The sequence below is a fragment of the Gambusia affinis genome, linkage group LG07 (assembly GCF_019740435.1).
Source record: "Gambusia affinis linkage group LG07, SWU_Gaff_1.0, whole genome shotgun sequence".
Classification (NCBI taxonomy): Eukaryota; Metazoa; Chordata; class Actinopteri; order Cyprinodontiformes; family Poeciliidae; genus Gambusia; species Gambusia affinis.
The window spans coordinates 28,794,522-28,822,184 of NC_057874.1; the positions used below are offsets into that span (position 1 = coordinate 28,794,522).

The window sequence follows — 27,663 nt, forward strand, 5'->3', positions numbered from 1 at the left end:
AGTACATCAAGGCTTTATTACTCATTTGTGCCCATTTCTTTCTCTTATAGCTATTTTCTTCATCTATCATACCAAATGGTTTTTTAGTTGTTTTGGTTTGGTTATAGGTAATATAATGGGTCTGTAGACACTGACTGTCTGCTTGTTTGTGTGAATCAGATAAGACATGCTTTTTACTTTGTGGCTCTCTTCAAAATACAAATGGAAAACTTTTCTTTTTAAAATTTAAAATTGTTAATTTTCAACAATTCAAGTCCACATCTAATTTAAAAGGACTTGAACGTTTTAAAGTGGGCAGTGTTGAGTGGCAGTGCAGACGGGTCATTTTCAGGAAGCTGTCGTTCAGTGAAAAATGGAGTCTGTCTTTTTACTCCAATCAGAGAATTTTGCGTGAACAAAAGTATGTTCAGCTTTAAGAGCAGAAAACATTTGCTATACTTATCAGAGTTTAATAAATTAAATAAAAGCTGATTTTGGTGCAGCAAAGTGAGATTTTCAGAAAAAAGTTCACTTTGCTGTAAAATGTTTTCGGTTTTTATTATAAAAACCAAATGCTTTTTAATTAACATTTTCCATTGTAAGAAAAAAATATCAGTGTTACCTGATATTTTCTGATATTAACAGGAAGTTTGTGTTCAGGATCTTTTCAGAGAACCTTTGTGGTTTCAGTCCAACGCCACCATTTTTACCACAGCTGGCCACCAGCTTGGCCTTCTGGAAAAATGTTCAACCTTCAGTAAAGCCATGCTAATGTTAAGTTTCTCTCTAAAATCCACCTCTGTTTTCCCGGTCCAGTCCCGTTTTAGTCCAGAATATTGATCTCTACAAAATTTAACTTCTTTATAACAAACATTTTCTTTGAGTTTTGTCTAAACATTCACCCACTAGTGTTTCAGTTGAATAGTCTGCTGTGGACGAGATGAGTCAGATATGGAAATCAGTTCATTTCACTGCAGCAGACGCACATTTTATAAGCAGGATATGCTTTTGAAATGAGCTGGCATATAAGAAATCCAATGTTCAAGAGCTTTAAGACTGAATTTCTTTAAAAGTAGCAACGCTTCACTTGCAGGAGCCTTTCAAACTTTAATGAAAATCATTACAAATCAAGGCCTCTGACTGTAAAACTTTAAATGAAACACATCTGCTGTCTGGTTCTTAGGTCTGGGATTCAGTGGACTTGGATTTGCTGTACTCACATTATTAAAACATGTTTTGTCTGTATGGCCTGAGGCTGAATTGAACCTTTGAGATATTTTTTTCTTACTACCTCAGCATATTTTTTTAAAGTTTAAAGAATATTTAGATCAAATTTTTACTTTAAACTGAAGAATATTTTAAATCCATCATTAGACAAACTATCTCATGGTTTAAAACTTTGGATTTGTCTTCAGTAAAATAAAGTCAGTTCATTACACACCAGCTCAACTGAAAACAGAAACTAATAACAATCGAACTGCAGGTAATATTAACTTTAAACACAGAATGACTCAACATCACAAACTGTAAACTTGATCCCGTCGGTTAGTTTTTGATTGATTCTCTCCAGATGCTGCTGCAGCTGTAGTTTATCCTACTACATATTTGCAGGCATTTACTTAAATGGAAACTAAAAACCTTGAAGTAATCATCAGCATCTGGCTGCATTAGATCCTTGTTTAATGTTAGAAATCTGACCTTGCTTTAGAAGAGGACTGATCCATAATTTGATATGAAATGAATATGCATCAGTAAAAGAGGCACAGAAATTTGTGCACTTAATATTTAGCATGTAGGGAAACTCTCTGAACAGCTGTCCTGTTTTACTTCAAATCTTTCTTTTGCATTTTTAAAATACATTTGAGATAAATACAAAATTGTCATTTTTATGGATACAGACGTTTTCACTCCCTGAAATAGACAAACATTTTCTGACAGCAGGTTTGGCAAATCCACCTGAAGAAACTGAGGTGTTTCAGCTTCATAAGGAACAAATATCTAACAAACATGACTGTTTAATTTTTATTTGACCTGAGAGTTCACATAAAAACTCTCAGTTCAAATAAGAATTGAATAAAAATCTTATTTGAAGAACTCTCAGTTCTTTAAAGACTTACTTTAAAAAAGTAAAGTAAGTCTTTACTTACTTTAAAGACTTAATTTATTTAAAGAAGTAAGTCTTTAAACGTTACAGTTTGATTTTAAAAAAATTAATTGAGGGAAACAAACGTTGTGATGTACCAGGAGCTGCACCAGAGCTCAGGAGTGACTGCAGGTCAGCAAACACAAAATATGCTTCATGGATCCAAAAAGGAGATTTTAATGGGATCTACTGTTTACGACGGGTGTGTTAGTGCCTTTATGCAACCACTGCACTGCAAAAAAAGAAAGGGGTTTAGTTTTAGTGCAAATATTTTAGTACATGTGAAATAAGACAAAGCTAACTTAGAAGTACCTTTTTTACAAGACATCTGTTTTAAGTCAATAAATTAAAATTGATAAAGTACTACTTCCACTGGCAGATAATTTGACTTACAACAACATATTTTTCCCATGTTATTAGTGAGATATTCTCTCTGTGTAACGGTACTTTTTATTAATATCCATGAATTACTGACAAGTTAATATATCTTGCTTAGTTGTCTCTTACTTCGAGTAAATGAAGTACTAGAAACTAAAAAAAATGACTTGGTAAGATTTAGTGTTTTTGCAGTGTTTCAACATTTGCCCACTTTCATGGTTTTACTTCCTGTACAATAAATATTGTTCAATCTCCAATTTGAATAGATTATCTCTTCTGTAAAAGTGAAACTGTTTACCAGCAGAAATCAGATTTTTCTTCTCTAAGTTGCCACAAAGTTTTTTTTTTTTTTTTTTTTTTTTACCATCTCTTTCTTTCCTCCATTTTCTTGTCCCTTTGTTTCTATTAACCCGTCAGCCCACGCTGACTCTCGACCGACTCCGATGTTAACTCCTAACACCACATCTGCATTCGCTGTCAGCTCTTTACTAAATAGGCATATTCGACACATCTGCCGGGCCGCCTCCTGGTAATAAGCCACTCAGATTGCTCATTGACAGTTTTTTTTTCTTGGCAAACAGACCAGTCATATCCCAGCTAAATGCTATTGATTTCATTGTGCTAGTACCATCCTTCACCGCTGCAGTTTCTCTCCTTAGACAGATCAAAGCAGGGAGATCTAATGAAACTGATAAATAAAGCGATATATCTTTTTTCTTAGACTTTTTTCTTCTTTCTTTTCCTTTTTTTGTTGTTGTTTGTTTTTCTCTCTTCCCTCTCTCTCTCATGCTTTCCGGCGGGGACGTGCGGCCCTTGGCCTTAGTGGTAATAGGTAGGGGACAAATAACAACGCCGTACATTCTAGTCATCCCAAGCGAAGGTGATTATTTCTTTATAGGCAGAATATCTTCTTCCCTATGTTATGTCACAGCACAACCATAAACACGACACAAAACAATAATTCATTTTGGTTGTTTCCTGCCCTACACCTCCTCCACTTTATCCCTCTGTTTCCAATTTGTCTTGGTTTTTCATCTTTTGGGGCTCCTTGGTTGTTGTTCCTCCTCATCTTCATCTTACTGCATTCGTTTGCATGTCTGCTCTGCTTCGGATGTTGCTGGCTGTGGTTGAACCTCAACTCTGTCTTGCATGTAAGCCCACATACTCCAGTGAAGCGATGCTACACAGATGACAGTCTACTGATTGCGATGGAATCACAGAAGTGTTGGTATTTGTTTCATCTAATATAAAATGTTTCATTTGAGTAAACACCAAAGATCACCTCCATAAAAGATTAAACTCTATAATTTCATGTCACATAAGTACACAATTTAAACAACATCCGCAGCCTATTTGCCTGTATTTTGTGTCCGAATGTAACTAAGGTCCACTGAATAGTTGATGAAACGCCCAGAGATGATGGCAGCTGTCATTTACATAAAAATGAAAACCTTTCGTTCTCAGTACCATTCAGCTCATTGTTAGTTTCCTGCTTTCGTTTTACTCTTAGACCTTTTCCCTGACTCTTTATGAATGCTAAATACCTGTTTTTCCTGCTGCATGTCAAGTCCAGACATTAAATCTGTGGAAAATGAAAGTGCAAGATAATTGTGTAAACGCTGAAATAAAACTGGAGTTTAGTGTTGGATGCATTATGTTCTTAGAAAGAAGCATTTAACTGAACGTCAGAATGTCTATAAAAACCTGCTGGACTCCACTGACATCACAGGAAACTCAACATTTTACCAAGAGATATTTGAATGGTTAGTAAAGTTAGTTAAAATTCTGTTATTGAACTTTGCTAAATACTGCTGCATTAGCTTCATATTTAGCTTTATTGGTAACATCGTTTTCACCCGGGATAAGTTCACTTTCCACACTCTGTCCTGGGCATCTCTGGTGCTTTCATTGATTGATGAAAATGTCAGAATTTTCACTGTTTTTTCATTACATCAGTTGATAACTAAAGTGATGGGCATAAAACCAGTTTAAACCTAAATGCTAAGTGTGCTAAGTAGTATGTGACATCACCACCCTTGAAGAAAAATGTGGTTGGCCTATAAATCAATAACAATATAGATCATGATGGACATGTGATCAATAATATCAAAAGATAACACATCTGAATGGATTTTCAATAATTTCCCTGAAGTCTGATCCAGTGCCGCACAGCATTCTGGGACATGTAATCCGTGGAAAGGCTTTAGCTAAGCTAGGTCACTCTTTGGTTACCTAGCAACAACTTGGACAGCAGCAGTTTCAAGTTTGGCTGCTGTGCCTCATAACTGTTTAAAAATAAACAATAATGGCGTGGAGTGAAAACTGTCCCATGTCACTGAGTTATTTTAGACATTAGAAACAAAAACAATTATCAATTATTGATATTGACTAACATGAAACGCTTATAGTGTGATCAGTGTCCACCATTAAAGCTGAATCTGTGATTTTTAAAACATGTCAGTTCAGTTTTAAAATTCAGAGATATATTTCAGCTGTGCTTAGTGCTGTAAGGTACGGCTGATCTCTGGAGCACCAAAGTGAACCAAGCCCAGTCTGTAGGAATGTCTGCATAAAGTGTTATGCAAATTTCATCAACAGAGTGTGCAGTATTGCAAGGATAAGCCGTGGCACATCGTTTCTGACAGCCATTTGTCTTGATGTATTTTCCATATGGTTGCTTTCAACACGGTGGGAGGAGAAGCAAACTAAAAACTGACTGAAATGAAAAGATAAAAAGAAATGCCATTAGAGTGCTCCAGCATCGGCATGCTAAATGAGGAATAGGATTTCTACGTCGATGGTGATTGTATGACCTTTTGACGCATCAAACCCACTTCTTATAAACACGTTGGTGTTTTGTGTCAGCTTCAATTGCTGTTACTATTAGTCCCGAGGTTCTAATTGCTTCTGTACAGAGTCGTGTTGTAACTCTGCTCTGCAATACTGATGCAACAGGTTGCTTACCATCAGCATTTGTTTAAGGTCGACTTTGAGATGTGACTGCAGTTTAAACTTGCAATTTTGACTGATGTCTGATTTGACTCACGGTACACCTTATTCTCATCTCTCTTTTTTCATAAATAATGACAATGTGCTTCCTGCTTCCTCCCTAGTAAGTCAGGTTGCCCTCTAAATTTGCAGCAGATTGAGTCAGACTCTGAAAAGGAGAGAAGATGTTTGTAGGTGGATATCTGGGGAGGATGTGACATTTTAAGGGCACACTACCAACAAACAAAGGATGAAGTGCTTTTTAAGTAGCTGCACAGTCAGCAAGCAACATTCAACCGAGTTTAGAGATGACACATAAAATAGATTAAGAGAAAGGCAAACAAGAAAGACACACTCACCAAATTCTTAAGGGAAAAAGAGATGGAATAAGAAACAGCTCCAACAACAAAGACAGACTGGAAGAAACCCACATCAAAGTTCAAAATAAGAGAAAAGACGTCAGCACAGATCGACTCCCGCCCATGAATTATTGTTTTTTCCTATTTTTATGTTCAAACAAATGCATTGCATTATTCCACCAGACAGATTGGTGAATCACCCATCTGCTCGACTTCACAAGAGTTCTGTGAATCTTAAAAACTTGATTTTGAAATCTTATACACCATCTGTAAATACAAAAATACATTACTGGAAAATAGAGGCACAATGAAAAGTGAAAAATGTCTTTAAACATTTGGACCAGAGCAGGACATTCAATGTCCTCAAAGTATTGCAAATAAGTACTACAAATGTCCTCTCACAGTACTGTAAAAATATGTAAAGAAACATCAGCTTTGAGAATTCTCACTTTAATTCACTATTCATTAATTGTTACATTGGTTTAGTATAAATGCAGCCTCATGTTAGTCCATGAGGTGTTTGGGGTTTTTGCAGCAATATCCTGACTTGTGGAGGGTTGCTATTAACTGCATCACGGCTTAGCCTGAAATCAAAAGTCATGTGATGTAGACTTTATTTACACAAGACCGCAATGTGGAAACTGCTGATATTTTCAGATTTTTTTAGGGGAAAATTTCACATGTTGACATTGTGTTACTACTGAGACCAGACTAACGAGACACCTTGAATCTGCTGTAGTTGTCATGTCTGGGCACCATATGGAGCAGTGATGTTAGCATGTCATTGAAGCGCACATGTGCTTTGACTCTTAACCTCCTTTTAAAAATATATTTATTTATTGTCAGAAGATATGGTAAACTGGTCAGGTTAAGTAGCACACAGTTCCATCTGCCATTTTTTACTCTTCATGTACATGAGTAGAATCCATCCTGCATGTGGGGTTTCATACCTGAAGAGTAATTCACTCCTACAGGAGTCTCCCCAAAAGTTTCACTTTGAGAACTGGTTACAAAAGGTTCTGTGTCCGATCACTGAAGACGTGTAAACAAGCTGCAGCATTGCAAAAAGAGTTAAGGTTTCACTGAAAACCAGCTCTGTGTGAACAGAACCTTAAAAAAGATTCAGGTGAATAATGTGTAGTTTATGCTTTTACTAGATGCCAGGATAAGAATGCTCTCCCTTTAGGATGCACAGGTAGGCTAAAGCTAGCAGGCCATATGTAGCTCTGGTGGTCAATAGTTGTTTGATCATATAAACACAGGGAGTGCATATTATAGATCAGACAGAGCAGTGTGGTTTATTTCAGATGAATAATCTTGTTAAACATGCTAAGCCATCCTAACACTAATCCACAGAGGAAGCCACCCACAGCTGGTCAAAAACAAAGCCCCAAACTAAACATTCAGATCAAACTCATCCAGGTCACTCAAACACAGCAGGAAGAAAAAACTTACATAAATGCATAACTTATAGCTCACATTCAGGTAAACGATTGACTTTGTCATCACGCAAAAAAACTGCACTAATTCTTAAAATAAACTTTAATTTTACCTCATTATTTTACTAAAATTTAGAAGATGGTCTCAAACGTCTCACCGTCTGACACAGGCACGCACAAAATCACACACAGCAAGAGAACTCCGATTTTAATATGCTTTCCTGTGGTGCTGCAGAGCATCGCTGGCTGGGAGAATCAATCTTCTCTCTATTTGGATCAGATTATGTTTTTAATATCTCTGGCTTTACCCCTAATTCCTCCCTAGTAATTTTATTGTGCTCACCAAGTGAGCGAAATAAAAACGGGATGAAAAAACTGCAAGAAAAGAGATGTTTAAGTTGAAATGATATTAGACAAATGTTCACAGGATTACTCTAAAATAGGCAGCCAGTATTATCAAATGGAGATATTAATGTATATTTTGCATTATTAGTGTCCAGAAATAAAATATCCATCAAGTTGTGTAGTGTCATTGTTCTAAAGAATATTTATGTGGTAGAAGGAGCTAAAATATTTTACTGATTAAAAACTACATTGTAAACATAACAAAAGCCCACATTTTCAAAATGGGGTAATTGTGTAAGAAGTTTAAGGAAACAGATATAAATAAAGCATTGTGAATACTTTTCAGATGCACTGTTTGTGTTCAACAAGCTAAAATGAAAATGCAGAAACAAACAAGAATCTTCTGTCCAGTTCTGTAAACCATTTCAGATTCACTTAAAACTACATTAGTGTATTGTTTGTGTACCAGTTTCCATTTTCCTGCAGTAACTTGGTCATTCATGTGTACAGTATTCCCCTGGTGTGAGCAGACGGTCACCAGGAAGGCCAAGCGTCCGATACTGTGAAGTCTGGGGTCCGCAGAGACAGCCGGAGCAGTTAAACCTGCTTCCACAATTCATCTTCTCTCCAGAAGAAATAGTTTCAAGACTCTTTCAGGCATTAAGAGTCTCATCTCTTCTCTGTGGATCTTGCAGTAATTACAAGAAAAACAGTTTATAAATAAATAGTAGAACTAGGAAGACTTGTACAGCATTGGCTATGTTTATTGGTCACCTTTTAAAGTGGTAATATCAAACTGGAAATTTCACAATTGATCAGAAATACTCCTAAACCTTGTGGAAGAGCCTTCACTGAATATCTATCAAATAAGGAAGTAATTGGAAATGTGCCACTTTCCAAGATTTATGAAACAAAAACTAATCAGAAATGAATACATTTATGTAAAAAAGGACCCCTCTTCATGGCTTTGGTATTTCTAATGAGAAGACAGCTAAAGTACACAGCTTACACTTGGGAAAAACAATATATTGCTAATATACTGCCATCGACAGGTGGGCACCCCTAACCAAATGTTTACCTGCGCTAATCCGAATAATTAGTTCTGCCAACACTAAAGTGCTACACCAACAGGGTACTTAGCGGAAGCTAATGCTAAAGTGCTATTAAAAAAATCAAATATCATCCTCAACATGATTAAATTGGTTATTGCATACCTACCTGTATGGAAAGGGATTTTTTTGGCATGAACTTTCATTTATGTTTTTTGTTTTGTTAGTTGCTGAGTGTGGGTCTAATGAACATAAACAACATAAGCATCAACACAGAGGATGACATTTATTTAATTGAAAGTTTACACAGCAGCCTAGTAAACTAGCGCTTTAGATTTTATCCAGAAAAAAAATATTTACGGAAGGCTAAATGCAATAAACATTTTCAAAATTAGCAAAACTGCTGTAGTGCTACATGAAAAGTTAGCTCCACTATTAGTGCATTTGCACAAGTGTGCCCACTTATAATTGTTTGCTAATAGTGTTATGAACTTGAATTTTCCATGCTAACGCTACATTTAGCCAGCTGGACAGAGTTTCCCACTATTTTGGCACATTACCCAAAATACTAACGATCACAATAGTGGAAGCAGAAGAGGAAGATAATATAACTACTTTATATATATATATATATATATATATATATATATATATATATATATATATATATATATATATATATATATATATATATATATATAGTTGTATAAAGTGAAAGAGTAATTGACATTCATTTCTTGTCTCTGTGTAAATTAGTCTTTCAGGAAGGAACACTGATATAAAATCTAAATTTGTATGGTGTATAAATGGTATGACAGTTCCTTTTATGGACTCTGTTTATAGTCACTGGTGGTAAGAAAGGAAGATTTATCCATAAAGTGTCATATGCCACCTGTTAGCTCATTATAACAATACAGCTATAAATGAGGGTCCCCCAGCCTCCATGTGGCTCCTCCACCAGCTGTGAATCAATCCCATTTAGCTGTGGTATTTTGCTTCAACTCAGGTCTCACCCCTTTGTAATGAACATGCTTGTATTACCTCACATCTCTCCTGTCCTGGTCAGAGCGCCGTCTGAGTTCACCTGATTGGCTGAACGGCTCCCAACCTGGTCAATTGCAATGTCAAATGGAGCTGAACCCGTTGCCAGATGGGGTCCTCTGCTGTTGCATCGTGAACTGTTGAACCCAATCAGCACGTGAGGCTGTGAAGTGTGAACAAATGGGGGGTCACAGAGAAACGTGCCAGCTGATACATAATGTGGATCACTCAGGGGGGAAATTGAGCTTTAATACACCTGTGAGGTGATTACTGGGGGACAAGCTGACATGGAAATGTGAGCGCTCGTCTCCTGCATGATCGCCCAAGGCTCTCGTGTAACGTAATGTGCTTGATGGACCACTAGGAACTTCTGGTCTCTGATTACAGAGAGGGCAACATGAAGTGGGAATGGGTGGAAAGCAGAAAGATTCACATTTTATCCCTGCTGCTTCTCTGAAGCTGGTTGGGATACAATTAAAGCAGACAAAATGCAAACTTTAGGTTTGAGATGTCCACATAGTTTTACTTTTGAAGGCTAAGATAAATGTAAGGCATGTACTCTTGCAACACATGAAAAGAAGCAGTTTGCTTTGAATTGCAAAATTGACTGTCTTTACGTGCTAAATCAGTGAAATGTTCTTATTTAGGACAAATTTAAATTGCAAAGCAATAAATCCAATTATTCAATTATGAAGGAGTTGACACATTTAAAGAAGGTACAAGAATAAAAATGCAGAAAACTGCAGTTGATAAAGCTTCTGAGAATTAGTTGTTGCTTTAATCTAAAACATATTTAGCATTGTATTTATTCGGGATTTAAAATGCACATTGAGACTGTCTTAAGGTGCATTTATCTGGTAACAACAGTCGCTACATTTCCATTGCAAATGTGTTCAAAACTTTGTCAATATTCCACCAGTGTTGAAAAAATACAATTTGGGAATTGTGGTGTTTCCATCGTTTGAGAAACGCAACAAAAATCCCATGTAAATAAGTTGGTCATGACCCAGGTGTTCTGTTATCAACGTACCATCCAGAGACTACTTGCCTTATTCTTGTCGGTTGTGCAGGAGGCCCCACTTGTGCTTTTCAAAAATGTACAGTTATATAATTGCACATCTGTTTCCAGCCATTTTCACCTGCCAGTGTAAACATTGAGTCGGTGGGTGTGGCCAGCAACAGCTTATCTGATTTAAAGTGACAGCGCCCTAAAACTGCTCATTCTGAAGGGAGCTCAACATAGGCAAAACTTAGCAGACTAAAATCTTATTATATAAGAATGATTTTGTGCAATAAATGTATTGAGCATGTTTTGTATTGAATGCACATTTGGACGTATGCATTCCAAAATTTAGAGAAGGTCACATTAAGTTCACCTTAATGGCCTGCCCTGAAGCATCATCAATGGTCATTTTAGGTTCAACCTTGAAAATTCACTCTGAAGTCGAGTATTTCTGACTTTCTTTAGTGTATTTATATTTCAGATCTGAACTACATTCAAGTTAATAGAGAAATCTCCCCAGTTTCATCGAGCCTACTGATAATTAGCAGAGCTGTTGTTTGTTCTAAGTAGCAGTAAACACTATTCACTCTTTCAGAGAAATACATCAAGCCCTCGATTGAAATGTCTCTGTGATCCCTTTTAAAAAACATTCAGGGTAAAGTGACATTTCTTTTTCAGCATTGAAGCGTGGGATTGAGAGTGACAGATGTATTGAATTATATACATATTTTTTTCAAACGTGTGTAAGGATGGAGAGGCCGTCTGTGAATGGTCTGTCATTAAGGTCGTTCAGGGATTTCATAAGAACATCTCATCAGTGCAGCCATTGAGGACTGCGGCAGCTTTTACCAAGTGTGCCAAGGTTAGGTGCTTAAGCCGCTAGTTTGGTGTATACTGCTCCCAACCTTGTGTTGTTATTGCAGAGGGGGTGAAGATGAGAGAGACAAGGGATTAACTGAACTCCCACACAGCAGTATTACTCTATTAATCGCCTGTCTTTGTCTATCAAGGTTATAACAAGAGTCTGCTGAGTGTGAACGGGGGCATTCATGTGCACAATCACAGGCTTTTAAATAAGAGGCCTATGAAATCTTGATTTATAGTTGTTCTGCTTTTCAACTTTGTTCCCTTCTCAACTTTTTGTTTTCTCCTTGTCACTTTCTGGCCTGTCCAGTGTCAATCTTTGTAAAATACAATCCTAAAATTTCCAGCAGAGGAAGACCTTTCTGACAGCTAAGAGGATGCGTGGAGTTAGATGTTGTCTTTCAGAGCGTTTAATCCTTTAGTCTGGCCTGCCAGATGTTCTGTTCATATTTCAGTTCAGGCGCATTTCTATAAATACATGTTGGTGTTGATCTGTCCAGAAAAACTTGTTTTCTGAGGCCAGAATAATCTGCATTGATATTTAGGACTGTTTGATCATCCAACCTGTGTTTTCCATTTACAGTTTTCTGTCTTTGTGTATTATTTTCTCTATTCTGAAATATTTTATTTAATTCAGTAAATTCTTGGTCCAGTCTGTTGCTTCGGGGAACGTTTGCCTCGGGAGCCTCGGCTGATTGTAACGTTCTGAATATTGTTTTGCTACTTGAACACTGTGCTAACAAAGTAGACCCCTTCAAGTGGCCTTCCCTGAAGCATCATCCACTTCCCGTTCTTCAGAAAGGCTTCAAAAAATGGTTAGGGAGGAAATCCATCTTCAGGTGTTCAGCCGGCCTCTACATTTATCTACATTTTATTCAGTGGAGGATTTGTTGTGTTGGATGTGCTTAAAAATCAAAATCAGAAATACAAAGAAAATATTTTAAGAATGAATAATGTACCTCTTTACACTTTCCAAATAAACCATAATTGTTCTGCCTTGCAGTATCCATTGTTTGTAAAACGTGCCGAGTGGAGAGACATTCTGCGTAACCACAAAACAACCACTTTAAGTTTTTTCCACATTATTGTAAGCTACAAAGAAATTGCAAACTTTCCCTCAAAACAGGTTTTATTTTCACACCAATTTAGGACTATTGTTCAACCAATTTATACTGAATGACTAAAAAACTCAGCAGCAGAAGGAAATGAAATAATTTTTGTACATTTTCTTTGGAGCTCCTTCCCCGCCTTTCTGATTATTTACCCTTCGTTTTTTTTTGACGCCTTGTAAACTTTCTGCATTAATACAAATATTTCTGATCTCATACCTCATATGCTATGTCTGCTACATTTTCTTTCTGTATTTATTCATTTATTTAGGTTTTTACTATAAGTAAAGTTTGAGCTAACATATCTTATGTTTACCCACAATTTTTCTTTTTTTACTTGTGTTGTTTGCAGTCCTAAATGTCTTGGTCACCCAACAAACTAACATTTCAGGGGCTTTTGGTTAAAAGATGAACTGTTTTAAAAATAAAAAAGACTTATTTGTCCTTTTTGTGGGAACAAACTATTTATTGTATTTAGTTTTCTTATTTAAATAAAATTGTCCACCTTCTCAGATGTGCATACTGAGTGGACCGTCGGTAATCTCCGGGGTTAGGGAGCACAACATTTTTGCTCTTCTGTAGAAGCTAACATCTACAGTCTTCCTTATTTACAGCTAAGCAGCACAGAGAACAATGGATTGGTTGCTTTGTAAACAGCAGCCAATACCATGTAAAGTAGCACAACACCTGGGTATTTCAGTTTCCCAAGCTGCCCATCTTAGATATCCTCCACAAAGAAAAATCTGCAAATAGGGAAGTGTTTTACTGATTTAGGAGGTGGTCCACTGTATATTGTCTCTGTTTCATATTTTATCCTCCTGCATAACTTTCATTGCTCTTATTTAACTCTTTTTTGAAGGAATGTTCCGTCATCTCCTTACATTGGGACTAATCATGTTGCCTTCCCTTGTAGCTGACTAATGTATGCTGTATGTTTGTGCATGAACTTGATCCTTTGTGTAAATTAATGCAGCATGGACTGTGTCTGTTGTTTTTGTATGTAAAAAGTATGTGTGTTTCCTTAAGACTGTATTTGCTGGACTCTGCCTACCGATATGACGTTTTGTCTGTGTGTGTGTGTGTGTGTGTGTGTGTGTGGATGCTCAGGTGCATCCACCCAGGATTCAGACGCCATGGAGCCGGAGAAGCAGGTGGACAGCACGGTGAAAATGGCTGGCATGATCGCAGGGAGTCTCATGATCATCATCATCCTCCTCGGAGTCATCCTGACCTTCAAGCGCAGGTATGCACTGAAACCAAACGGCGTGTTGGAGCAGCAGCTGCAGGACCCGTGCACATAGGAAGTGGTTGGTTTTCAGGAAAGGAAGAGTCTGTCTGTCTGAAAAAAATAAAAAGGGATCAATCACCTAGCCAAACCCAGTGCTGTTTTTAAGGAGACCACAACAGGTTAAGTTTTTTGGATCGCAGCTTGAATAATCCAGGTTTGATTTAAGGTGTTTCCAGGCACATTAAGAATTCAGGGCAGTGTTGCCAGATTAGACAGGTTTTCTCACCATTGGGCAAAATTTATTCATTTATTTTTAAGTGTCACTGTGTAGTGGTATTGTAAGACAGAAATCCTGGTACAGGTTCATTAAATTACAATGATATGGTGCCACAAATAATAAAAATATACATATAAACTGCTAGATCCGGCAACCCCGCCGAACGGCACCATGTTGGGTTTTTGTGAGAGTGAGGCAGATGCAGGATAGAGAACGAGATGGAGCTGTGACCTCGTCGTTTAAAAAAACATGTGGCCATATGGAAACATGAAACCGACGTTCGGAAATTCATCCACTATGGAACCTGGTTTCAAAAATGATTCTTTCTGCTCTAAAAGAAGCCGAATCTGCGTGGATGCACTGCCTAAACCACAAAAATTATTTCTGGATAACAACTAAAATAATAAGAAACATGTTTGAAACAGCTGTAGCCACAGCTTCCTATGTGCATGGGACCTGAAGCTGCTTGTGTAAGATTTTAAAAACTCTTCAGCTTTGTTCACAATTAACAAGATAGTTGGTAGCCTCTGTGAGCCAATTTGTGATCATAAGGCATCATTTTGGAAGTAAGCAGGATTTAAAGGTCCTGTCTAATAGTCTTCCTTGAGAGACTTTATTAAAGACTTAAATGTAACATTGGCTCAGTATGTATACAAGATAAAACAGTTTTTATTTCTTCTTTTTTCAACAAGTCATGACAAAAAGGAAAAAAAAAGTTAATTTCTTTAGACCGTTTGACCGGACATTTCAACTGGAAGTTGGAAAATCCGTTGGACATCAAAGTCTACCAACAATCTTGATGCCTTTCATGTCGTTAAATGATGTTAAAATTAATAACAACTTGACTGTTGTTCAAAAAGCTTTATTACAGTTAGGGAGAGACATTATAAATCTGAAGGTGTCCTCATTAGTACCAGTTATTAAAGAGTTATTAATGTTGAAAAGTAAATGTGTTTATTCTTAAAAAAAGTGGGAAAAGGGATGCTACAAGTTGTTTTTTTTGTCTTTTTTTAAAAATTGGGGATACATTTTTATGAAAGGGGATTATTGAAACTTTAAAAGTTTAAAAACTGTTTTCTTGTCAGGCAAAGGAAAAATGTAAAAATGTAAATCTAGTTGCTTCTCTGATTTAAATAAAAAAGATTTAAAAGTGGTAAATTTATATATAACCAATACAACCCAATTCACTAGCAGGATTAAAATAGCAGCTGAGTCTTGGTGAACATGCACACTGGCTGGCCTCCATCACCTTCTTCCTTCCCTTTACATTCTCTCTTTCTCTTCTCTGCATCCCTTCATCCCCTTTTCCTCATTCTGCTTATGCGGTTTGTTTTACTTGGACCCATTTCTGTTTGATGTTTGACATTATTGTTGTGGTTTCTGGAGATTATCTCAGTTGACAGAACAATATTACACCAAACATTTCATATGCTGCTTAATCTGCAGTTTATTCTTCGAGAGCACATTTAAAACTACTTGGATCATGATGAAAGATCCAACTAAATGGGTGCAAAATCAGCACAGAAATGCAAATCTAATGTTAAATTCAAATGTTAGATATTATATAACATTTTCATCAACATATAGGCAATCTTCTAAATTAGATTTTCTTTCTAGAATAAATAGACTTTAAATTCTGTTTACATTAAATCCAGTTTATTTCCATGTTTCTGCTCAACAAATGTCTGTCAAAGCAAACAATAAGACATTCTGGGTCCAAGCAGAACTTTGGGTAAACCTGTGGGGAGGAGATGAATACAATCAGATGAAGAGATTAACTGTTGTATAAGATTTTATTGTTAAGTTGGTGGAAATGTGTCTTTCTTCATATTGGTCTTAGCCAGGCGTGGCATTGGTAATGGCCTTGGTATGGATGTACAGACTAACCGTCTAATTTTCAGATTTTTGTCAGCAAATAAGTAAAACGTTCATTGATTGAGGGAATCCTTGTTAATGAAGACAGTGATGTGATGCTTCTTGTCTGGTCTGGAGGTTTGCACACATCTCAGCAGGAATTTCAACCTGTCTGTACAGAAATTGTAAATCCTTTCTTGGCTTCCTCTTGGTCACCCAATGTTTTTCATAGATTTGTTTTAAAAATGGATTGGGGTTTCAACAGTTGCTAGTTTGCTCTATAACCCTGATGTTCATCTAAACCCCGTCTTTGGCAGACAAGGCGACAATCCATTTTCAGTGTCTATGTGTAGACTCAGGAAAGAAGGTTGTTATCTATTATTTAGTTATTTTTTTCTGCCATTTCTGTTCTTTTGAACATTGTGGGATGAGTTAAGCTGCAGTGTGTAACTGTTATTTAAATATCTATATTTATATTTTTTTTTTACATATTTGTTGAAACTGTCACTCTGTTGTGACAGTGAGGTATGGGACAGAACATCTTTGAAAATTTAAGCTCCTCTTCTTTCTCCTGGTTCTCCAAGTGCTAACTAGAAACAGAGCCAGGAGGAGGGTTTTAGCGCTGTCAGTCACCGCTCTGTGTGGCGCTGCTCATCCCTGTCTCCTTCTCTCTGCTATGCTGCAGCTAGCACAGCCTATCACGAATGCTCAGGCTAGTTAGCATAGCCTCTCACGATGGCGGATTGACAGTTTCTCTGTTACGGTACGTTGTTTCTCCCCCTTTTTCACATTTAGCAGCCAGTACATGAGTTTGATTGACAGTGCTAAGACCTTCCTCCTGGCTCTAATTGGTTGTTTTTGGTTGGGATGACTCAGAAGCAGTTCATTTCTTTAGCTGGCAATAGTAGCTTGCTACTTTTGAAAAAATTTTCTGCTTTGTAGCTATAAAATAAATTAAAGCAGTGATTAACTTGAAAATTGTTCCCTCATTGTTGCCGTACCTCACTTCTGTTTGCTCAGTAAAGCTAGCAATGGATAAAAAGAAAGACACGCTATTAAATGATCCATTTTGCTTTAAGCTTTGACCAGATGGTGCTTTGGACAAAACCAAAGTAATTTGCGTTCTTAGCGAAGGTGAATTTAATTACCACTGAAGCAGTTTGTCATTTACATATCAGCTGAAGGCGAAACGACCCGGTGTGGCAGCGATGTGCAGGGAGGAGGGTCTGCGACAGAGGAGGGCCACTGCCGAGGAAAACTAACTGCAAAAACAGACACCGTCGGCTGTTTGGTAGCTAAAAAATGTCGATCAGTAAATATTGTTGAAGACGGAGGGATGTGATTCAGGATAAATCTGCTTTCAAAACAAAGCAGAAATGTTGGAAATTTACTCTAATTGCTATGTTTTTTCAAACAGAGAGTGTTCTTCACCAAAAAATGTTTATATGCTTTAATTAAGTTATATTGTGCATTTTTTACACGCAAAATTTATTTCTACACTTTTAAACAATGTTTGACTAAAAACACACAATAAGCAATAAAAGTCAACAACTTTCACTTTTATTGTAAATATTGTTATATTTGCCACGTAATTGAAGCAATCCAGCTTTATCACGTTTTCTTGAAAAGTAATCAAACTAATCATGAATTTGAACTGATTTACTATTAATTAGTTTATTTTATTAATCGATTAACAGCCCTAACTTAAACCGTTTAGTCAAAACGGTGTGTAAAGGTAGAGCAAAATTTTAGACAATATATGCAGTGGAGTTGAAGACTGTCAGATAATGTGACGGGACAAATGGAAGGAAAGTAGAACATTTTGTAAGATTTATGAAACCAGATGAAAAAGGATCCTATTTCTAGGCTGAACACATTATTATAAGAGAAAAAGTCTGGACAAGAGGTCAGTTAGAAATGCTCATCAGAGTCAAACTCTGGCTGATGGAGAACATCTCAAACACTCAGAGAACAAATTGCCATCAAAGTCAGAAAGAAAAGAGGAGACGTACAGAGATGGGTATATGTTGTGACTTCAGAGAAGGGAGAAGATCAAAGAGAAGGTAAAAAAGTAGAACACTCGAAAAATATAAAAACTGATAACAAATCCGCTCTTCTCAACCTTGGGTTCAAGTAGATATGCTAATAAATGCTAACTGGGCTAACAGGGCATGGTGTGCATTAAAAAGCTAATTACAAGGCCAACACAGCTGCACTCAGAGGAATGCAGCCGACAAGCTGTCCAGATGATCTGATTTAGATTAATTCATACTCCGAGGTGGGATTAGAGTCAGATACTCGTTAGATAGACACAGGAGTGGTGGAGGGTACAAAGGTAATAAAAAGTCTATTTTTTTTGTATTATTTTATTTTTTTATTAAGAAAGTTGCAAACAGGAAGCATGAAAGTAAAGCTCCAACTTTCTGTAGGGTTAAGAAGAAATAAGACAACGAGTTTGTGAGAATATTTATAAGGAGAAGAGATAAATGAAGATGGAATTGCATTCTGACAGAAGAACATTTACAATGTCAGAGACCATTTTCTCTGGTCATTTATATTTAAACCTGTACGCTTTAGCCAGTTGTCCCAGTGGGATAGACAAGGTTCTTTTTTAAATGGAAAGTGCTTTACACACTTTTTACTCCCCATAAATTATTCTGCGACAAAACTTTTCAGGAAGGGAGCATGTCCAACTGTCCGATCATTCTTTTAAGAAATTGTTACATGTGTTTCAGAGGGGATTTGAACAAAGCTGGAGGGAGAATGTTGCTGATAATTTAATGTAAAATTCAACATCGGTGGACACAGTTGAAGTCTTAATGGGGATCTGGTGTTTCTACAGCCTCAGCACTCAAAATTACCACAAGATACACGTTTGTATTGAAATGTTGAAAGCAGAACTGATGAATAATTAATGTTTCTGCTATTCCCTAAACAAGGGCATATTTTAGTGTACAATGCCTGAACAGCAAACCTCAGCTGAGAAACTGAGGAAAGGTGACATATCTGGAACTGCAAATTAATGAGAAAATCTGCAGTCTATCTGGGGATTTTAATTTGATCTATCTATATACATTTCAATTTTTGACCTAAAGTTTCCACAGACCTTAAATGCTTCGTCACCCTACAATAAAAACATTTATTTTGATTTGGTTTGGAACATAAATACGCAAGTTTATGTTCCAAATCATAAACTTCAAGGGAAAATGTGAGGACAAGTACACAAACCAGGAAGTAAACAATAGAAGTGTTACTTCTGGCTAAATGGTGCCTTCGACTGCTGCAGGGCGCAGAAACAAAAGTTCCTGCAGAAATCTGACTGGAGGCAAAGATTTACACAACTCATAGAAAAACTGAATTATGTGCACATACAACACCTTCAAAGTATTTATACCTCAAACGTTTTGTTGTTTTATCAGGTAAAACAACATGATAAAACAATCATGTTATTTTGGTTTTATATGGCCAACAAATTCAACGCAGTGCATCAAGAAAAAATACTTTCTTTTAGTAAATTAGAATTTAGTGACATGCATATTTATCATTTAACGCTCAGAGTTAATAACACTTGAACTTTGATCTGTTTTCCATTGCAGGTAAAATACTGACTAATGATCTATTATCACACATTCAATAATCCCAGAAGTTCATCTCTATTTTGTAACCACAGATATCAGACAGGAACATGTTATCAAAGCACCAATGAAGAAATGTTTTATGTATTCGGTATGTTCGTTCTCCTCAGCTTACGCTGTTTTCCATGTTAACAAAAATAATTGCTCACTGCGCAGAACGGTTTGTGTTCAACTTGGAAATGGGATTTCCTATGACTTGGTGTCAACAATGTTTTTCTTCTGGCAACTTTTCCTTTAAGTTCACATTTCTGGTTTGCCAGGAAATAATAGTTGTTCTGCCAAACGAATCTCCCACCTGAGCTGTGATTCTGTGCAGCTCCTCCAGAGTTACCATGTGCCTCTTGGCAGCTTCTTTGATTAAGTATTTCCTTCTCATGGATGCCAGATAGTGGAGGGAATAGTGTTCAGTGAAATATGCATCATTTAGGTTTAAAGTAGTGCTGCTGCTTTGTTATTGCAATATAATTTCATGCAATGTGAATAACTTACACTGTGTGGACTGGAATACATCTCTGCTAATTATTAGTTGAATTAATGATGTGTTCAAAAAAGAGGTGCTCAGAAACAAAACCATGTTTTTAATTTAGAAATACAGATATATTTTATTTCCCCCAGTAGCTGGATAGACTGTTTATTATCAAGAGTCCAAAATTAATGGTATTTAATTAATTTAATTTATGGTAGAAGTTGATGAAATGTCTGCAGCAGGTAAGAGTTTAACTGTTCAACATTTTATTTTAACACAAAAAATAAAAACAAGAAAAAAAAAGTAACTTTGGTGTTTAAATTCCTGAAATGTGGAAAACAAACAGATACAGAAAACATTTGGTTATATGCAACTGGTCAGAATCAGTCGACTTTATTGATCACAACTGTGTGAGCAAATAAAGATTTTTGTCTTTGGTTTTTAAGTACTCACAGCATACAGACAAAGTATAAACATATTAACTTCAAACTACATAAAAAAAAGATACATGAGGAATATTTATATATATTTGCAACCATTTTGTTGCTTTTGGCATTAGTAATTGTCGTGCGTGTAATTAGTTGCTCCCTCTTCATTCCTCTAATCATTTTGAACCAACTCAAACATCAAAACCTAAAATAAAATCTGATTAATAATGATTTTTACATGGCTACATAGCTGTTTTGTTCCATCCACTGTTTTTTGCATTCCAGCTTCCATGTCACCGTCCTCTCTTCTTGCTCTATCCATCACAACAGAAATACTCTTCTCTTCTCTTTCACATTTTGACATTATACCCTATTGAGGCAATTATAAGTAAAACAGATTTATGGTATTCAGTTAATTGCGTGAAATATGAACAATTATGGAGGCTGTTTGAAGTACGTCTAAAATGATAAAACTTTGCTTTCTGAAACTAGTTTTAGTAGGTTAATAATCTGTTGGTTCTGCTAACAATAATTTTTTTTTAAATTGAGACAGAAGCTTTGACCTCCACTAGCTGTGACAGAACGTGTTGAAAGTCGGAGACAAAAGATGCGGATGAGTTTTGAACAATCTGGCTTCATGTTCACGTTTTCTCTCAGCTCAGGGATTGAAGAGATTTTACCCAACTGCAGATCTTTTTTCTGTAGGTGTTTATTTTGACCCATTTTATAAATTGTTCATGAATCTCTGGGATATCAACCTGTAATAATTCAACTTTGAAACCTGCCACCCAGTAAATCCTCTAATCTTTATGTACCACATAACAGCTTTTTTGCTGGAGATCTATTAAATGTCCACACTGTCATAATTGATATAAATCAGTTTATTGTTTTCAGTGCTGAGCCATGTTTATATTTGATGCTTTGTGCAACTTCTCCAAAGAGGTGAAGTAAAATAAATGGGTTTTTCAGTATTCAGATCACTGCCAGCACTTCAAGACAATCATGTGTATGAATTCAAAAATCCTGCTGAAGCTCTGCAGGAAATCATAATTAGAGTGGAAAACATTCTGTCAGAGTCTGAGGGAAGTTTGAGTTTGTTGTTTTTCTCTCACTGTCAAGAGAAACAGAGTAAAAATGTGAGGGAATGGAAGTAATGAAAACATGCAGATGAAATAGATGTCTTTTTCACAACAACATCTCTGACCAGAGTCTCACTCCCTTTTATGTTTCTCTCTATCTTCCTGTTTCCTGTCTTTGGCTCCACCCTTCCTGTTCCGTCCTGTACCTGCCTTGCCCTTGCTCCAATAGAGAGATTCACACATGGAGAACTCTGAGCGTGGGGTATTGTATGTTTACTTTTAGACATGAACACATCCACTCCGTTGCTCACTGTGACTCTCACTGTTGCTTTGCTGACATTTTTCATTTTCCTGATATTTCGTTGTTCCTACATTCTCACATGTTTTTGCCAAACAGAGTTGTAGAAAGTAATCATGAGTAGTCAGTATTTTACCTGCAAATCAAAAATTATTTCAAGCATAATGAAAGCAGGGTAAATTTAAAAACAGATAACAGGATTTAGATCTTTACTAGAAGTTTATATTTATATTTATTCACCATGTTGCTTAAGGTTTGTTTTTACGGTTTCCATTCTACTGGAATATCCGCGTCTCCTTAAATTGTGTTTGACATGTTCTCTCTCTCATTACATAGAACTCATGACCTATACAGTAATTTTGTAGTGGAAAAGGTTAAAAACATGGTTTTGATGATTTTTTTTTAATGCAGTTTAGTTTATTCATAGGATGCCAATTCTCAACATGCATGTAAAAGCATTTTACAAAGAATTAAATTTAATCCAATCACACATATATTCCAACTCATCCTAGTTTTTGAACAGTTCAGTCATTTTCAATTAATTATTCAAATTGGTTAAAAAGTTTTCCATCTAATGAAACCATCTACTCACTGATTTCCATCATTCATTCATGTTAATATGATCTACCACAGACCCTTGTTGGGAGGTATTTTTCGCTACAAAAGTTGACAAATATTACTTTTTAATTGTAACTTACAAAACATTTTTGTCATGTTTATTGCTTTGACAGGAAGCAAAAGTTTTGAAACAGTTACACCACACAACATTTCTAATTTGCTATGATGTGGGTTGATAATAATGATCAAAATGCCTAAGAAGCTTCAGTAAACAATCACCAATGAATCATATTTTTTTACATTTTCCTGCAATGTGCAATTTTTGTAGATTACATAATACCAAGGAATGCATTTCCAATGGTTTATAAGGAGGAGAAAATAATGGCAGTTTTTTTAAAGTCGACTATGGAATGATTTAGCCATCAGATAGTGTGCAGAATGAATAATCAGGCACTTTAGACATTGCCTCAGGCTCAGTGTTTTCTCATTCCACCCTGGAAAAAAGCACAAATCCCACAGCAAAGTGGAATTGTCCGTTTTTGTAATTGACATAACCTGTGGAGCAGAACTAATTTAAGGCAGTAAGATTTACAAATGTGGCTGCTTAAAATAAATACAGACAAACTGACTCATGCAAAAGTGTCAAGTATGACAGCAGCTAACACACAGTTTGATTTAACTGCTAGAAAAGTTATTTTTAATGGATCTGAGTAGCAGTTGACCTGAGTCCTCAATGAGAATCCTGATTCTTCACATCCACCTGCTGCAGAAACCCATAGATTCTCCCTGCAAACCTTAAAAAAACCCCAGAGAAAACAGTTAATTTCCTAACAGATTGAGAGACAAAGTATTTGAAGAAACCTATATCCTCGTTAAACACTACTCACAGTTCCAGCTTGGGGCAGCAGACGTGCTGTTTACCTCCTACAACTTTTGGCATTAATGTTGTGCTGACACAGTTCACATTCAAATATTAATTGCTGCGGTTACAAATCCCCATTCTGTTGAAAAGACTCGGAGAATGTGCTGTCCTAAGCAACACTTACAGACGAGAGTGTGAAACATGAAACACCTAATATATTAGTCTGAGTGACACGTGTGTAATTTTCTCTTGGCTGTTTGAGGGCTGGGAAGCCACGAGGAGTTTAAGCTCTACTCAGCACCATTACACAGCCAGATCTGTGTCACTTCACAGCTGAAAATGCAGGCTTCTCTATTCCTCTGAGAGCTTTAATACATGTCGTTACACAAGTCCTCATTTATGCACCAGCACATATTCCTTCATTGCTAAACAGTGCATCTTTTTAGCTGTACATTTAGCTCTAAAATGGCTACATGTGACATTTGGCTTCCATTATTTAGTGGAGATCTAGGCTAACTAACATGAAATGCTTTTAGTGAACAATTTCTGCTGATATTGTTTTCTGTGCACCAGATTTGATGTGCAATACTTTTTAGTAATTTACTTTGATGTCTTGTAAAAATAACACCACCATCCTGTGGTGTTGTTTGTACATGTGCCATCCACCATCATAAATTTTATGACAGAAAATTAGGCAGAGAAACGATAAAGTTTTGCACGGCATGGTGCAGGCCGTTATGGGAGCAGGTTGGTGTAATTGAATTGTAGATCAGAGTAAACAATCATGTAGGAACTGAAACACTGAAGCCAGCCAACCGCCTCCAGGATTAGGGAAAAAAAGAGGTTAAATAATTAGTGAAAGTTTGTAGGTTAGAAATTGTGTTTGGCTCTAACAAATAAAATATAGATGGATGATTGAGCAGGGGGATATGTGGTAATATCTTTCCAAATGAAAGTGACGCTTCTTAAATATCTCCACCCACACTGTTCTGGGCTTTGAGACAATCTGAGCAAGCAGTTACCGCTGTGGATTTGTCTTTCTCTAATATAATCCTACTTTACATTTAAATTTACATACACCTCCTTACTTCAGCTTCACTACTGGATGCTGAGCTTCGCTTTTTAAATATTACAGACAGAAAAATAGACATCAGAAAAACGTGTTTCCATAGCTGCTGATACAACATGGGAGAAAAATGAAGCTTCTCAAACTGCTTTTTTTTTATTTCTATCTAAATGTACCACTCTAAAATCTAGGAAAAATGTTATTCCCTTTACAACGTTAGTGTGAGTTATTAAAGATTGAACACATTTTAACCCGAGACTTTTCTGTAATATCTGAGATAATATTCCTGTTTATGAGTAAGTTTAGATGAAGCAGCAGAAAGAGGGCGAACTTTGGCGAACAGAAGACCTGATGATCAATAAAATGAAAGGCGCTGAGTTCTGCAGGCCAAACAAACCCAAATCCTCCAAAGACAAGGCAATTATGTTTTCATGGTATATTTTCAGCAACAAGGCAATTCAACGTTCTTGACAGCTGGAATGAGTTTGATATTTTTTCCAACGTAACAAAGTGGAAACAGCTAATTTGAGCTTAGTTTTTAGCAGAAGTCAGAACTAGTGCATAGAAGACAAGGACGTAGGTAGTACACAACAAAAATGCATATTAATCTTTATGTTTTATTTTCACAGAGACTGGGTCTTTTATGTGTTCATTATGATTAACTAATTACATAAATTTTAATGCGTTAAAAAAGTTAACACAATTAATTGCATTCTTTACATATAAGGGTTCCGGTCTGCACTTTTGTATTTGCGTCTTTCTGGTACATCCGTAAATCTGACGCACAGGTTACAACAAAGCCGCTTCTCTAGTTTTTGCTTCAAAAACAAATTTGTTGGACACTGGAAAACATTGTCGTTGAGTGCAAGTTGTGCAAAATGGAGCTGGCCTACCAACAAAATTATTTAAGCTTAAAATAACATTTCAATGCTAAACATGTTGCACTGATGGTAATGTCTGTGTTCACATTTCTAAAGGATTTCTTTGAAACAGATCTGACAGGTTTGTACACAGATCTGAAATGTAGATGTGACTAAAATGTGTCCTAAGACTGAGCCTTGAGGTGCCTGGAGAAAGACAGAGCTATTTATCAGTACACATTGGGTTTTACTTGCCATGTAATCTGAAAACCAACAGGCAGCTTATTTGGAGATTCTAATCTTGAGAAGTATTTCTAAAAATAAATAGCTCAAACAAAATAACTCAAAATATTGTAAATCCAAAGCCTTAAACACCATTAAAAAGCTTTAGAGTGGCAGTAACAGTGATGTTTTCCTTTTTAAAGAGCATAGAATGTTGTTTTATTCTGAAAAGTCTCTTCAGTTGATCCTAGTCCAGTTTATCAAATAGTTTCACCAGAATACATAATCTTGGGCCTTTAATAATTCATGACTGAGAGTTTTCCTCCTCTCTGCAATCGAAGAACAAATGAAAAGCTCCAAACTTTAGAAACTTCTTTTTCAGTGATGCTTAGATTAAAAGTTAGAGGTTCAGCAATTAAATCAACATCCGGCGTTTAAAAAATACAAACAATCATATCCAGCTGCTTTCCCCCCTCAAAAACGTCAGAGAGATGTTTAAGATTAAAATAACAATCATCAATGGGGCAGCTGCAGGAAGTACATCATTTAACAGTTTTTTTTTTTCTAACTTCACTGTTTAATGAAATTATTCTCTGAGTTAAAATGACAAAAATCCTCAGTCTTGGTTCAAGACTTGAGGGCTTTTATGCTGAATTTGTACTTTTTTCCTAGATAAATTGGGCACATTACCACTGATGCACACTAGCACTGCTGAGCTGGGCTTGACCCCCATTCTAGATGTGACACATGGCTGAATAATGCACTCTGCAGCTTGCTGGGATAAATGCTTGATCGTGCACTTATAGCACTTTTAAAATAGCTGAGGGCTAGCCTCAAAGATTCACATTTTTATACATGGCCCACCTTTCTCATTCAGTCCTTTTTATTTCTAGTTAAGAAAGAATTTTTCTCTAAAACACTAAAATGCTTCATGAGCGCTCAGAACTTCTTTACCCACTTTTTAATTTCCAGAAGTGGCTGGACATTCAACCCAAGTTCCACCACTGACAAACATTTTTGATCATTGGAGTTTTGGAAAAGGAACCACAATTATTGGCATTAAAATTAATTTCAGATTTTACTTAATATGTCATTCAACCAACAAAGTGCAAATTTCAGTTGCATTGTGAGATTTATTTTGGAATGATAAACATTTAATTTTTAATATCTGCTGGTTTAAGAAATACAATTTCTTAAACCAGAAATTGTTTAAGATTTTGCATACTTAAGCTGAAGTATGCAAAATCCTTTTTAAAGGTCTGAGTTTTGACTTTTCAGTTTGTTGTGGAATCTGTTGTTGCCTGTCAATGCTATCTGATTTGTACAACTACATTTATATAAGCATGGAAAGTGTTTACTTTAAATAGACCGTTTGAATAGTGTCTGATCCAAAAGTGCTTGCTGGATGCTACTAAATCATGGTCAAAAGTCTTAGTTGTGCTTTCCAAACTTACAACCTTGCAAATTCATGACAAAAAGTTTAACTTAATAACAAATTTTGCCTAAAATGTTCTTATTTAATTTGAGCTTAGATGTCCAGAGATCGGTCTCCCAGACTGAGGAGTATAAGAGTTGTGATTACTTGTGCTGCTATGAATGCGTTGCGTCGTAATGTTTTCTCACCTATTTTTTCTGGATTATCCATAACTTCAGGACAAATTCATTTGCAGTAAATATGCCTTTAGAACATGGAAGTCTCCACCAAGCTCTAAAATATTTAAGATTAGAATGAAACAATATAGAATTGCATTTCTACCAGAGCAGACCTTCCTCAGTATTGGAAGCAGAAACACCGCACACAGCAGAAAAATATTTTCTGTCTAAAAACACATTTTAGAAAAATTGAAAATCTACAGAATTGGTACAAATTGTTGCTCCCCTACAGAAACACCTGGAGAATAATGTTTCTGGAGAAAAAATGGTGAAAGATATGAGATCCAGTTGGTGCCAACAGCAGAGCATCCAGATACAATCCAGGTGTGGATTTACTTCTCATCAGCAGGATTGGGGTTTAATCCAAGACCAGTGCCAAGAATCCAGATTGGGATCAAAAGACCCACATATTCCAACAACCCAGGAACAATTTGCTGATCTGTGGGTTTTCCAGCGTAATGTAGCACCGTGTCACAGGGC

The 27,663-nt window shown here is 36.3% G+C and overlaps 1 protein-coding gene across 15 annotated transcripts in view; it reads left to right on the forward strand.

The window, feature by feature from the left end:
- The window catches only part of ptprt (protein tyrosine phosphatase receptor type T), a 294,966-nt gene that overhangs the window by 180,489 nt on the left and 86,814 nt on the right, over positions 1-27,663 (forward strand). For 4 of the 15 annotated variants that reach the window (XM_044121953.1, XM_044121956.1, XM_044121954.1 and 1 more), the window contains exons 16-18: positions 3,324-3,380; positions 13,805-13,940; positions 21,894-21,926. In XM_044121953.1, coding sequence (XP_043977888.1) covers positions 3,324-3,380; positions 13,805-13,940; positions 21,894-21,926 — 226 coding nt within the window. The remainder of the gene's footprint in view (positions 1-3,323; positions 3,381-13,804; positions 13,941-21,893; positions 21,927-27,663) is intronic. The other 11 variants (XM_044121959.1, XM_044121966.1, XM_044121960.1 and 8 more) reach the window with 5 other exon arrangements.